This window comes from Mirounga leonina, unplaced genomic scaffold (genome assembly GCF_011800145.1).
Source record: "Mirounga leonina isolate KUSES-001 unplaced genomic scaffold, KU_Mleo_1.0 Mir_101595, whole genome shotgun sequence".
NCBI lineage: Eukaryota > Metazoa > Chordata > Mammalia > Carnivora > Phocidae > Mirounga > Mirounga leonina.
In genome coordinates this window covers 14,419,014-14,433,389 of record NW_023270158.1, presented here as the reverse complement: position 1 = coordinate 14,433,389, position 14,376 = coordinate 14,419,014, and the positions used below count along the sequence as shown (strand labels likewise).

The 14,376-nt window shown below is 37.5% G+C and overlaps 2 protein-coding genes across 2 annotated transcripts in view; one reads left to right on the top strand and one right to left on the bottom strand.

Moving 5' to 3' along the window:
* IL1RAPL1 (interleukin 1 receptor accessory protein like 1) overlaps nt 1-14,376 on the bottom strand; it is a 1,375,052-nt gene that overhangs the window by 569,011 nt on the left and 791,665 nt on the right. The window lies entirely within an intron of this gene.
* Nucleotides 12,697-14,376, top strand: part of LOC118002335 (transcription factor SPT20 homolog) — a 3,376-nt gene continuing 1,696 nt past the window's right edge. The window contains exon 1 of the mRNA XM_034992744.1: nt 12,697-14,349. Coding sequence (XP_034848635.1) covers nt 12,697-14,349 — 1,653 coding nt within the window. The remainder of the gene's footprint in view (nt 14,350-14,376) is intronic.

The following is a 14,376-nucleotide window of genomic DNA, read 5'->3' as shown; positions in this document are numbered from 1 at the left end:
TTCCTTAACTTAAGAAAAATACAATAAATAAAATTAACTGTGAAGATGGTAAATAATCTTAATTATTAAGGACAGTTATATCATATTTCTAATTACATGTATAAGACAAAAAACGAATCTATTCCATAAAATTGATCAGGTGCATATTTCCAGACTCTAGAGACTGGGGTCATTTCACACATACAATGCTTACCAAAATTCATGATCAGAGTTTCATGTAAAGAGTGACCTCTCTGAACTTAGCATATATAGAAACTAGCCTAATTTCTGCAGACACAAAAGGGAAAAAACAACACGCTTGTATACACAAAAACTCTTCCTCATCCAAGAGACTTTTGGAGGAAAAGTAAATGGAAGCCAGAAATGCTCCCTGAAAAGGAGACTGTGGCTACCACCCTTGACTCAACATGTTCATACCACCAGCTTGGTGCTCAAATGTGAAGGTAACATGTGAGCTCTTGCTTGCTTTTTCCACAACACTCTAATTTCACTTTTGAACTCTTTCACTGACTTTTCTCCTGTAATGGTTTGAGATACTTTCTTTCTATGTAAATTCAATATATCTCCTCTAACCCTTCCCAGAGCAAAGTCATGCCATTTGATAAAAACAAAATAAAACCATTAAGCCCAGCAGGGAACCTACAACCTAACCTAGGCATGAACGTATAACATCATTTTATTAAATGAGTCAATTATTGCTTATCGAGCATTTAAAATTCATTAATTCAGTCAATACATATTTGTTGAGCAAAGACTAAGCGTCTGGCCCAGCTGGGGATAAAGCAGTGAGCAAGCAAAGTACTTGCTTTTATGGAGCTTATATTTCACTGAAATGAAATGGTGGAGGGAGGAATATTGTACAAAAAGCTTTAAACAGGGCGCCTGGGTGGCTCAGATGGTTAAGCGTCTGCCTTCGGCTCAGGTCATGATCCCAGGGTCCTGGGATGGAGTTCCGCATCGGGCTCCCTGCTCCTTGGGAGCCTGCTTCTCCCTCTGCTTCTCTCTCTCTCTGTGTCTCTCATGAATAAATAAATAAAATCTTTAAAAAAAAATACCACTTCACAGACACTAGAATGGCTATTATAAAAGAAATGGAAAACAACAAGTTTTGGCAAAGATGTGGAAAAAATGGAACCCTAGTGCATCACTAGTAGGAATATAATGTGGTACAGCTGCAATGGAAAACCAGCTTGGCAGTTCCTCAGAAAGTTAAACACAGAGTTACCATATGATCTAGCAGTTCCACTCCTAGGTATATACCTAAAAGTATTGAAAGCAAGGACTTAAAGAGATACATGTGTATCAATGTTCATAGTAGCATTACTTACAATGCCAAAACATAGAAACAACTCAAAACTCTATCAAAATATGAATGGATAAACAAAATGTTGTATAAAATACAACAGAATATTATTTGGCCTTTAAAAAGAATGACATTTTGATACCTGATGCAACATGGATGAACCCTGAAAACATTATGCTAAGTGAAGTAAGTCAGACACAAAAGGACAAACATTGTATAACTCCATTTACATACCTAGAATTGGCAAATTCAAAGAGACAAAAGTAGAAGAGAAGTTACCTGAGCTGGGGGAAAGAGAGGAATGGGGAGTTGCTGTTTAATGGGTACAGAATTGGTTTGGAATGACAAAAAATTTCTGAAAATGGATAGTGGGGATGGTTGTACCACACCGTGAATGTACTTAATGCCACCAAAGCATACGATCAGAAATGGTTAAAATGGTAAATTTTATGTTGTGTATATTTTACCACAATAAAAAATAATGAATTATACACTTTAAATGCAGGAATTATATGGCATATGAATTATATCTCAGCAAAGGCATTATTTTTAAAAAAGCTTTTATGCATTCTCTCATCTAATCTCCCTCTGTGTAATCATATTTAACCCGCTTGTTTTAAATACCATCTCTGTGTTTTATCTCCTGTGTTTGTATCTCCAGCTCTGACCTCTCTCTGAACTCCAAATTTACGTATCCAGTTGCCTATTTAACAAACCTATTTGAAATCTAAAAAGTCACTTGAGACCTAAGATGCCCCACAAATAAATCTTTACTTTTACCCTCAAAACTACTCTCCTTAGCCTCCCATATGTCACTGATTGCCACACGATTCATCTAACTGCTCAAGAAAATAGCCTGAATTTCTTTCAGACATTACAGGCTCACCCCAACAAAACTAGCATGAGGTGAATGAGGGGGTATCAAAAACCCAATAATTAAGACAATATTTTAATATAATGTTTAAAAAATCAATACAAAAGATCTATGAGAACAATAAAAGTTCACAATTCTTTACCACTCAGCTTTATGTTTATCCTATCAATGATCACTAATTGATATTTTCTTAGTTTTTATTCTGTATATAGGTATATATTTTGTCTTCCATACAGTGGAAGTGCCATGAGAATGGGAGATTTGTCTTCCTTGTTCACCACTTTATCCCATAAATATGTCTGCCTTTTATCAGGGTCTCCTACTGGCTGATGTCAAGGCTAAATTTTTCCGAGAGAGGATCTGTCATTTCAGGTTCTGGAGTTGGTTATTCCACTTCCTTCCTCTCTTTTCCCCCTCCAGACAGAGGGCTGGCTGTAGCTTCCTGCTGTTGGTGACCCCCGGAATGCCTCATGTTATGCCATTTCAGCTCTTCTACCATATTTATAACCTATTTTGCGTATTAAATTTCCCCTATTGAAATACTTGGAATGAATTTGCTTTAACTGACTAGATCCTCGTCAATACAGTAGTTTAGGAAACAAATAGCTGAGTGTTTTATCTACATTACACATAAATTCTTCAAAGTCTCCCATGAGGTAAAATAAAGAAGTACAAAAATTATATAGCTATATATTTGCAAATAGTATAAATAACACTGTATAAACATGGCACATTTAATAAATTAAGGCACTTCTGAATTTTCCTATCTATGATGAAAGTCTTTTATTGATATTATAAAACCAAAAAAACAAACAAACCAGAATTAAATAGTGAGTTAGTTTAATTTAAAGGAAGAATTACAGGGGTCCTGGGTGGCTCAGTTGGTTAAGCATCTGACTCTTGGTTTCAGCTCAGGTCATGATCTCAGGGCTGTGAGACTGAGTCCCAAGTTGGGTTCCACGCTCAGTGGGCAGTCTGCTTAACGATTCTCTCCCTCTGTCCTTCCCCCCTCACTCCCATGTGCTCTCTTTCTCCCTCTCAGATAAACAAATAAATCTTAAAAAAATGAAGTCAACATGGATGGGACTGGAGGAGATTATGCTAAGTGAAATAAATCAAGCAGAGAAAGTCAATTATCATATGGTTTCACTTATTTGTAGAACATAAGGAATAGCATGGAGAACATCAGGAGAAGGAAGGGAAAAATGAAGGGGGGGAAACTGGAGGGGGAGACGAACCATGAGAGACTATGGACTCTGAGAAACAAACCGAGGGTTTTAGAGAGGAGGGGGTGGGGGGATGGGTTGGCCCAGTGATGGGTATTAAGGAGGGCATGTATTGAATGGAGCACTGGGTGTTATACACAAACAATGAACCGTGGAACACTACATCAAAAACTAATGATGTACTGTATGGTGACATAACATAATAAAATAAAATAAAATAAAAAAATGAAGTCAGAATTAGACATTTTTGGGGAGAGACTTTTTTATTCTATAGGACATGCATATTTCACAGGTGGTTTCTTTTCAATCCATTTTACGTAATTTTAGTATCAATTCCAATGAGAAGTAATTTTTAGATTTTTCTGACTAGAAAGAAGGGCCATTAATCTGAATAACCTACAATTCACTAAAAGAGCAAATGATTTTAAATGCCAGCAATCTAACAACTTTCCTTGGTAAAAAGAGGCCACTTTTAGGGAAAAAAAAGTCTAATAATTTGAGTTTCTTTATAAATAGAAACATGCTTATAATGTGACAATTACATCAAAAATTTTGTCCACAAAGAATGTAGGAATAAGCTCCTTTACACTTTGACTGCCAGAATATAATGCCACAGAGTAATGTTAGAGATATGATTAAAAGTGTAAAAAAAGGGCGCCTGGGTGGCTCAGTTGGTTAAGCGACTGCCTTCGGCTCAGGTCATGATCCTGGAGTCCCTGGATCGAGTCTCGCATCGGGCTCCCTGCTCGGCAGGGAGTCTGCTTCTCCCTCTGACCCTCCCCCCTCTCATGTGCTCTCTCTCATTCTCTCTCTCTCTCAAATAAATAAATAAAATCTTTAAAAAAAGTGTCAAAAAAACCCCACAAGTGGATCTAATTTTTATCCAAATATGATAAAGAATACAAAGGGGAGGATGAGGAGGAGGCATAGCTGGGCAGTTGCATGGGCAGAACTCACTAACGGGCTGTGTGATTATGGCCAAGTAATTAGTCTTCCTTGAACTTCAGTTACCTGATCATAAAACTCTAAGGAGTGTGAGAAGCAAATAGCATCCTAATGTAAACAGACTTTGTAATGGACAACTACTTAACATGGATCACTGCTGTTACTATGATGTGCAGTCACGGCTTAACCCCTTAGATGATTGTCAATCTGACTACAACCCTTGAATCTTCTCATGCCCAATGCTGTTTCACATACTCGTTATTCATAATATTTCACCACTGGCTAAATATGGAATTTATATCAAGGTCACCACTTTTTAAAAGCTTAATCTCCTTTCCAGCAGCACTCATAAAGAGAAAAATCACACAGCTCTTTATATTTAATCTCCTTATCCTACTGTGAATATAGTCCTCCTCCATTTCTGTTCTCCAGATCCAACTTTTCATTTTTATAAAAAAGTTCAATATAAATAGAACACCCTTTCTGGGAGTGAAGTCCCATACATTTAAAATTCAGTTAAACTTGCCTCATATTATTGCCAGAAAGAGCTGCAGTTGCCATGAGGCATAAAGTGGAAGGCATCCCTAGATGCAGCAGCAGGGAGAAAAATAAATAAATAAAACAGCATGAATGAGGGCTTGCCCATTATTAGCTTTGCTCTATTCTTGGTTTCTGATGGAAGAATCACCAATGGGACTCTAGAACTAGATGGTTAAATATTTGCAGATGTCAACAGCTATGTGCATTGAACAGACATTTTGAAATTCAGTATTTTCAGAAGTATGGGTCATATGAAAAACACTTATCCCTAGCCAGAGGATAGGTGGGATAAATTACACAGGAGACTTTCCAACAGTCAGCTGTCAAATCTACTTTGCTGTCAATACTATAAGGTTATTTCTCATGTTCTTCTCATATGAAATGACTGTTACAAAGAAATGAAAATGGCTTTATTGTATATATGAATTCTAGTTATAATATCTGCTTCTTCCTTAAAAGTCCATTATGATAATAGCCAGACAAAGAAAACTCTTATAGAATGGAAGAGTTCAATCCCATTATATTCAGTCTTATCAGGATGCAGGGCCTTCCCAAATTATTCTTCATACACACATGAACAATATCATAATGATTAACTGGACATCTTTTACTTGAGTGCTTTCTTGAAGCTACAATTTATGCAACAGCACTGTAATCATTCCCACTCTCAAAACCCTTCTGTTCACTAGTCTATTAAATACAACTGTAATTGACTACCGTGGTGGCTAATTTGAAAAAGCTATTACATTGCTTCTGGCTCCTGGTTTTCTTTACTAATATGGATTTATTTGGAATCCAAATTGTACAAAGTACTGCTGTCTAATTTGACTTTGTAGTTACTGATGTCTTTATTTACCATTTCTTATGTCTACAGTGTATAAAGCACATAACATGAATAAGTCATTAATTTGAATTGTGGCTTTGGGTATGGTAGTTTCTCATTTGTCAAATAAAAGTCTACATGAAGGCTTACATCCTTTCCTGAAATTCCAAAATAACATTATTGATTACATCGCTATGCATGTTATATTTACCTGATCCATTTAGTGCATTATTGAGAGATTTTACAGAAAGGCAGTTTTTGTGTGCACATTTATGTACTCTATGTCTACCTGTAACTTACCTCTTCCCCTTCACTAATACAAATCTTTGAGTGGTGTTGTAAACTAGTCTCATTTTCTCAACACAGGCTCATTCCTTTCTCTACGATGGTTTGAGTTTTCTCTCCATTATATCTCAGAAAATGTTGTTACTAGTGTTACCAATAATCTCTTGGTTTTCAATCATCATCTGGTTTGAGCACAATATGACACTGAATACTATTTACATCCAGTCATCTTGAGATTTTATTAGAAGGCCTTTTCCTGGTTTTCCTTTTGTGCCTCTATTCACTCAGTCCCATTCAGTTAAATGCCAGAATTCCCCTAGATTTTTGTCCTTGCTATTCATTTCCTCTTGAGTGCTCTTATGTTGCAAAATGATACTCAGAATGAAGTACTGCTGCCTCCACTGATGGATAACAGTTGTTATTCATCTACAGTATGAAGTAACAGCAGAAATGTTGCACTTTAAAAAAAAACTGAAAGGTAAGTACATTTTTAATGAGTATATGCTAATAGTGGAAAATTCCTACCTATGAGCCCCAGCCACCCTGAAGCCAAATCTGGGGGCAAATCCTATTACCAGATTCTTTGTAATCCACAGGAATTGGTCCAATTAACACCCTCAACAACGTTTAAGAGTTGTCTGTTTCCCCACACCATTAGCTAACAAGATAAGCTGTAAAGTATTTTCATCTTTGGCAATGTAATAGTTAAAATAGGACTTTTATTTTAGTCTTAACTTGTAATTCTATTATTTGTGAGGTTGAATGTCTTTTTGTATACTTAAGTGGTATTTGTATTCCTTCTTCTGTGAACTGTCATTTTGACCCGTTTTTTTTTTTTTTCCTCCAAGGTCAATGATCTTATTTTTATTAATTTGTAGACAGCTTTTGAGGCCAAATTCTGAGAAACAATTTGAGACCAGGTAGATTAGACCATCAGTTACTGAGGTATCAAAAGAAAGGCGCATAGAAAGAGCACAGGATCAGAGGTGGTCAACCCTTCTTGGGAAGAGAGTGAGATAACTTTGAGAGGAAATGTTTCCTTTGAAGACTTAATGGTGTGGAGGGGGGAGCTGACTAAAAATAAAGGGCTCTAGTGAACCAAGATTGGGTCAAAGAATCAGAAGAAGCCAGACTTGTGAAAAAATGTACCATTTGTTAAAAACTACCACCACCAACAAGAACAATAAAAATAATAAGACCCACATGTCAGAATGACAGCAAAAGAAGGTGGTCTTGAAATATGAAATCAAGTAAACCATGGGATCTCCCTACCCTACCCACCTTAAAGTGTCTTCTATTGCTGGTTCAGGGGTAAAAGCCAAAAAAATGAGAATCAGTTCAGCAACTAACAGTTGTAAAACACATGTGCACACATGCACATCCACACTCACACAAAGCAGGGGAAAATTTTACCTTGAAACCCCAACAGGAATTTTATATGTAAACAAGTGATTGCACAACTGGAAGAAAACTATGAATCATAAAATTAAAAAAAAAAAAAACCTCCAAATAGAAAAGGACAAATCACAGGAAGATGTGAAACAGGAGCTAATCAAATTCAGGAGAGACAGGAAATGAATGAGGACTAAATTATAAGGTGCTTGTGATAGGCACAATTTTTAAAATGGCCAGTGAAAGATGACCCACTCTAATTCTCAGCACATTTGAATATAATGACATCACTCCTTTAATTATGATATGTTACATGGCACCATAACTTAAAATAGGGAAGATGATCCCATATTCTCCAGATGGGCCCTTAAAAGCATAGAGCTTTTTCCATCTGGTAGCAGAAGAGGAAGTCTGAGACACCTGAAGCATGAAAAGGATTCAATAAACTATCACTAGAGTAAAGATGAAGACATTTGACAAAGAAACAATATGAGCAACTTTTAGGAGCAAAGAGTGGTCCCTGGCTGACAATCAGGAATAAAATTGAAACCTTAGTCCTATGATCACAAAAATCTAAATTTAACCAACTACTTGAAGTGGATTTTTCCCCAGATCCTCCAGTTAAGAGCCTGGCCAGGCAACCTTGACTTCTGACTTGTGAGACCCTAAGCTGAGCCTGCCCTGTGTTTTAACCAACAGAACTGTGAGAAAACAAAAATGAGTTTTGGTTTTGTCCTATAAGTTTGTGATAATTTGTGATGGCAGCAATATAAAAGTAATAGAGTTCCCAAGAGAGAATAGGTAAAACCACATTTAACATAGGCTTATAAAGGATAGAACAGAAAAGAAACAAAAAGTAATACAAAAAGTTTAGAGAGAACATGACAGAAAAGACACAAAAAGATTATCCAACATACTTTTAACTGAAATACCTGAAGGAAAAATAGCAAATCAAAGGAATAGAAGAAATGTTTCAAGATTCTACTAAAGAAAACATTGCTGAAATAAAAGCTCTGGATTTACGTATTAAAAGAACTCATCACATGCTAGGAAAAAAGAGAACGGATGGTCAATTCCAAGAAATATTTTTAAAGTATAATGGTTTTGATAAAGTAACAAAAGACCCCAAATTGTCAAAGCAATTTTGAAAAAGAAAAGTAAAGCTGGAGGTATCACAATTCCAGACTTCAAGTTATATTACAAAGCTGTAGTAATCAAAACAGTATGGTATTGACACAAAAACAGACACAAAGACTAATAGAACAGATAAGAAAACACAGAAAACTCAGAAATGAACCCAAAACTATATGGTCAATTAATCTTTAACAAAGCAGGAAAGAATGTCCAATAGGAAAAAGATGGTCTCTTCAACAAATGGTGTTGGACAAACTGGAGAGCAACATGCAAAAGAATGAAACTGGACCACTTTCTTACACCATACACAAAAATAAATCCAAAATGGATTAAAGACCTAAATGTGAGACCTGAAACCATCAAAATCCTAGAAGAGAACACAAGCAGTAACTGTTTTGACACTGGCTATAGCAACTTCTTTCTAGTACGTCTCCTGTGGCAAAGGAAACAAAAGCAAAAATAAACTATTGGGACTACATTCAAATAACAAGCTTCTGCACAGTGACTGAAACAATCAACACAACTAAAAGGCAACCCACTGAATGAGAGAAGATATTTGCAAATGACATATTTGGTAAAGGGTTAGTATCCAAAATACATAAAGAACTTACATAAATTGATACCCCAAAAAACAAATAATCTAATTTAAAAATGGACAGAAGAAATGAACATACATTTCTCCAAAAAAGATACCCAGATGGCCAACAGACACATGAAAAGATGTTCAACATCACTTATCATCAGGGAAATGCAAATCAAAACTACAGTGAGATATCACCTCACACCTCTCAGAATGGCTAGAATCAAAAACACAAGAAACAACGGGTGTTGGCGAGGATGTGGAGAAAAAGGAACCCTCTTGTACTGCTGGTGGGAATGCAAATGGGTGCAGCCACTGTGAAAAACAGTAGAGGTTTCCCCAAAAAGTTAAAAATAGAACTACCTTAAGATCCAGCAATTGCACTACAGGGTTTTTACCCCTAAAAAATACAAAACCACTAATTCAAAAGGATACATGCACCCCTATGTTTTTAGCAGCATTATTTACCATAGTCAAGCTATGGAAGTAGCCCGGGTGTCCACCAAATGATGAATGTTTAAAGAAGATGGGAGATAATGGAATATTATTCAGCCATAAAAAAGAATGAAATTTTGTCATTTATAATGACATGGAAGGAGCTAGAGAGTATAATGCTAAGTGAAATAAGTCAGAGAAAGACAAATACCATATGATTTCACTTATATGGAGAATTCACGAAACAAAACAAATGAGCAAGGGGAAAAAAAGAGAGAGAGATAAGCCAAGAAACAGATTCTTAATAATAGAGGACAATTTGGTGCTTGTCAGAGGGGAGAGGAGTGGGGTGATGGGTTAAAAAGGTGATGGGGATTAAGGAAGGCCCTTGTCATGATGAGTACCAGGTGATGTATGGAATTGCTGAATCACTATATTGTATACCTGAAACTAATATAACACTATGTTAACTACACCAAAAATAAAATAAATAAAATAAAATAAAATGGAAAATAATATCCTCTGAACTTCCAGAGAAAAAGGCCATGTCACTTATAAAAAAGAAAACACAAAGCACAATAGTAGAGCAACGTTTTCAAGAATCTAAAGGAAAGGACAAGGTATGAGCCAAGATTTTATTACCAGCAAAGTTTTAAACATTAGAAAAAGAATCTCAGGAAATACTGTACACATAAATTATTCCTAAAAATAGAGGATGAAAATTTTACAACATAAGGATGGAGAAGGGTTTAGAGAAATTTTGGTAGTGAGCATACCTAATTGATGATCTAGTACTAAAATAAAGGCAGTATTAAGTATTACAGTTGAATAACATGTAAATATTATTTGCTCTGATGAAGTAGAAATAACTAAAAATGCAAAGAGAAGAGAGAAAGGAACATAGAGTAACCTTATTCATTAACATATAGATGAGAATTAAAATATTGTAAGCTGACATCACAGAAAAATCTAAGAAGACTGAGATTATTACATAAAGGTATCAGTATAAAGACAACTAGTAGAAACAACAAAAATGAGCACAAAATATAAAATGGTATGGCAGAGCTATAGGATTTTCTTATATTAAGGATATTGGTTTATTTTGAATTCTATTGCAAATATCTTCTGTCAGTTTGTCATTTACCATTTAATTTTATTTTGATTGACATGAAGAGAGTTTTTTATTTCTCTCTAATAATTATATCAATCATTTTATACCCCCTGGATTTGGGGACTTTTAGAAAGACTTTTTCTACTCTGTAATTATATATATTTTAAAATTTTTCAATATTTTCTTCTAGTAGTTTTACAGTTTAATCATTGATTCATTTATTTTTACAGAAATGTTAAGACAGAAAAGGTTTTTTTTTTTTTCAGTTTCCTTTTTTACAAACAATACTGAGTGAAAACTTTATCTTTTCTCCACTGACATGTGATGCCACACTTACTGTATGTCAAACTCCTGTATATTTTGGGAATTATTTCTTAGATATCCAACTCTTCAACTTACTTCTCCTGAAATTTATACACCAACACACTGTTTAGTATGATATAATACCTGGTAAGGCAAATCTCTTGCCATTACTTATTTTTTATTAAGTATTTTATTTTAATTCCAGTATAATTAACATAAAGTGTATATCATTTCCCAGTGTACAATTCTATACATTACTCAGGGTTCATCATAAGTGTACTCTTTAATCCCCATCACCTGTTTCACTCACCCCCTGACCCATCTCCAAAACAACTTCTTCACCATTCTTGTGTATTTATTTTTCCATGACTGGTTCTAATGGGGCATCTTCATGAACTGTCAATTTTGCTTCAAAATAAGTAATTTAATGTTTTACATTTGTGAAAAAAAACAACAACACAGAATTTGCATGTAAGATGATGTCCAGTTGGGCACCTACCACCAAATTCCCTGTCAATGTTTCCAGACGCTCCTCTGTTTTTAGGGTTAGTTTCATAAAAAAGGGGAAAGAGGTCAGGCTTTGCAGTCAGAGATTTGGATTTGTTCCCTGCCTCAACTGCTTATCATTTTATACCCTTGAGCCTATTACTTTAGTTGGTTGAATGTCAGTTTCTTCATTTGAAAATAAAGAGGGTAAAAATGCCCGCTTTGTAAAGTTCCTGAAGCATTGGATAAATTTTGAGTAGCTTTGCATGACTCATGGTGGGAACTCACTGGAAAATAATTTCAAATAGATAACATCCTCATCCATAGCTCCAGTCTAGATTTCTCTCCTAACTTCAGAATTGCCAGGACTTGAATCCTTTTGTTTGATAACTTTCTATTCATCCTTTAAGAAAGCTCAACCATCACCTCCTTTGGGAGTAGTTTTTTTCACTTCTCCATGTTTAGCACTTCTTTTCCTTTATCACTCTGCCCACAAGTTTATAAATTGTGGTGTATTCTATTTATCTGATTATTTGTTTGCCTCACCAAGGAAACTGTTAACTCCTACATGGCAAGTCACTTGTCACTGATACTACTGTCTCAATTCTAGCATATTACTTCCCTCATAATTAATTCTCAAAAGTAGCTGTTGGTTGAACATACATTTTCTATGGGGGAAAAGGAGAGCACATAGGACATATTATATTTGTAATTTTTCTTTGCTCTTTGCTTTATGAGAACAAAGTGGGGGAAAGGATGACACTGAATCACTTTCTAGAAATGTTTTTTGTTATTATCCTATTAAACTGCATTGACTGAACACAGACGCCTGGCCCTACTTGGCAATAGGAAGTGCAGGCACCACAACAGGAAGTACAGACTACTGAAAACGACACCGCCAAGGAAGCGGAAGTTGCAGCCCGAGGCAGCACGCAAGCGCACAGAAGGCTGTGTAGTTTGACCCCTCCTCACTGACTTCCGGTCTAACGAGGGGCGACAACCGAAGGTGAGGTGAGGCAAGGCCCGGCGGAGTGGCTGCAGCCTATACAGATACAGGTATTTTCAGAGACTTGCAAGATTTTGTGTATTGCTTTCTTGTTGGTGGGTTTCTTGGTATCATTTTTGAAGTTAAGCTGGTGGCTCCACTCTGGAGTTGCGGCGCTTCCAAGACTCTACACTGACGTGAAGGGGCGGGGTTTTTACCCTGCTCCACTAGGCAGTTGCATTTTGTTTTCTTTTGGGGCCCCTTTTGTCCCATGATGCAACAGGCTGTAGAACGAGCTTTGGACCGTGCGGACTATGTCATCGCAAGTGCCCAGCAGAGGCCTCCTAAAAGGAAACGCTCGTCGAGTGGGGAAGCATCTCTCTATGAAAAACTTTATGACATGTATGTGGAAGAATGTGGGAAAGAGCCTGAGGCTCCGGAGGAGCTAAGAAGCAACGTGAACTTGCTAGAGAAGCTCGTCAGGAGAGAGTCGTTGCCCTGTTTGGTGGTCAACCTACACCCGGGAGAGGGGGGATATTCGCTGATGCTCGAGGGGAAACATGGGGCGTGTTCGGAGACCATTCGGCTGCCTTATGAAGAAGGGGAATTGCTGGAATACCTGGATGCTGAGGAGTTACCCCCTGGTCTGCTGGCCCTCCTGGAAAAATTTCAGGTTAACATTTTCCACTCTGGGTGTGTCATAGCACAGGTGCGGGACTACAGGCAGTGCTGTGGTGGGGAACCTCCCGGCTACCAGAGCAGGCACATTCTCCTGCGCCCGACCATGCAGACGTTAGCCTGCGACGTGCAGTCCATAAGCAGCGATGGCCAGGAATGGACCCAGGAGGACAAACTGCTGCTTGAGAGCCAACTGATCTTGGCTACTGCGGAACCCCTGTGTCTCGATCCTTCCGTATCAGTAGCCTGCACGGCAAACAGGCTGCTCTATAACAAGCAAAAGATGAACACTCGCCCGATGCAAAGGAGCTTCAAGAGGTATTCTGCACCCTCTGTGAGTCGGCAGCGGCAGCTGTCTCATTGTCCACCTCCTCCTGAGCTAAAAGTATTGACTTCTTGCAAAAAAAGCAAAGAAAGTAAAACAAGTGAGAATTCTGACTTCATAATTTCTAAAGCAGAAAATTATGTAGATATGTGGAAACAGAGACCCTGTGACTTGGCTGTACCTTCTGAAGTGGATGTGCAGAAATATGCTAAATGGGAGAAGTTTGTCAAATATGATGACTCACAACCAACAGTCTGGCCAGCCCATGAGGTAAAAGATGATTCTGTATTTGGATATGAAGGTGGTGATGAGTCTCAGACAACAAAGCTGACCTTCATGCAGTCACTTAATGATCCACTTATCTCTGGAAAAAGAAGGCGACGTAAAAAAGTAAGATATGAGAGACAGATGTCTCCTCCTCTGCACCCCTCCACAGATGACCATTCAGATAGTGTCCTGCCGGGGTCAAAGACTGATGCTGGGGTAGTAGTCACTGAGTCAGAAGTGGTGGTCCTGCAGAAGACCAAATATCCGGTCACCACGTCACAAAGTTCCAGCGACTCAGCCAGCCTCGGCCAGCTTCCTCCAGGGAAAGAAACTGAACAGCCTAAAATTGTGTCTGTTCAGTCTTCAGTCCTGGGGAAGGGAGTCAGACATCCATCTCCAACCATCAAACTTCCCTCGAGCTCAGAAAAGACTTCATCAGGAAACAGTTTTACTCCATGGCAAGGAAGCAGCTTTCTTAAATCTCCATCTCCTGTTCTTGCTTCTAACCCACCAAGTCTTTCTCAGAAATCCACTGTGGACGTGAATCCAGTTAGCCCATTTCCTGCAGCCACCATGTCCACTACCAGCTCATCACAAAGAATCCTGGCCACCCAGGTCACAGTCAACTCCCAGAAATCCTCTGTGGAAGTGAATCGAGTTAGCACACTTCCTGCAGCCACTGTG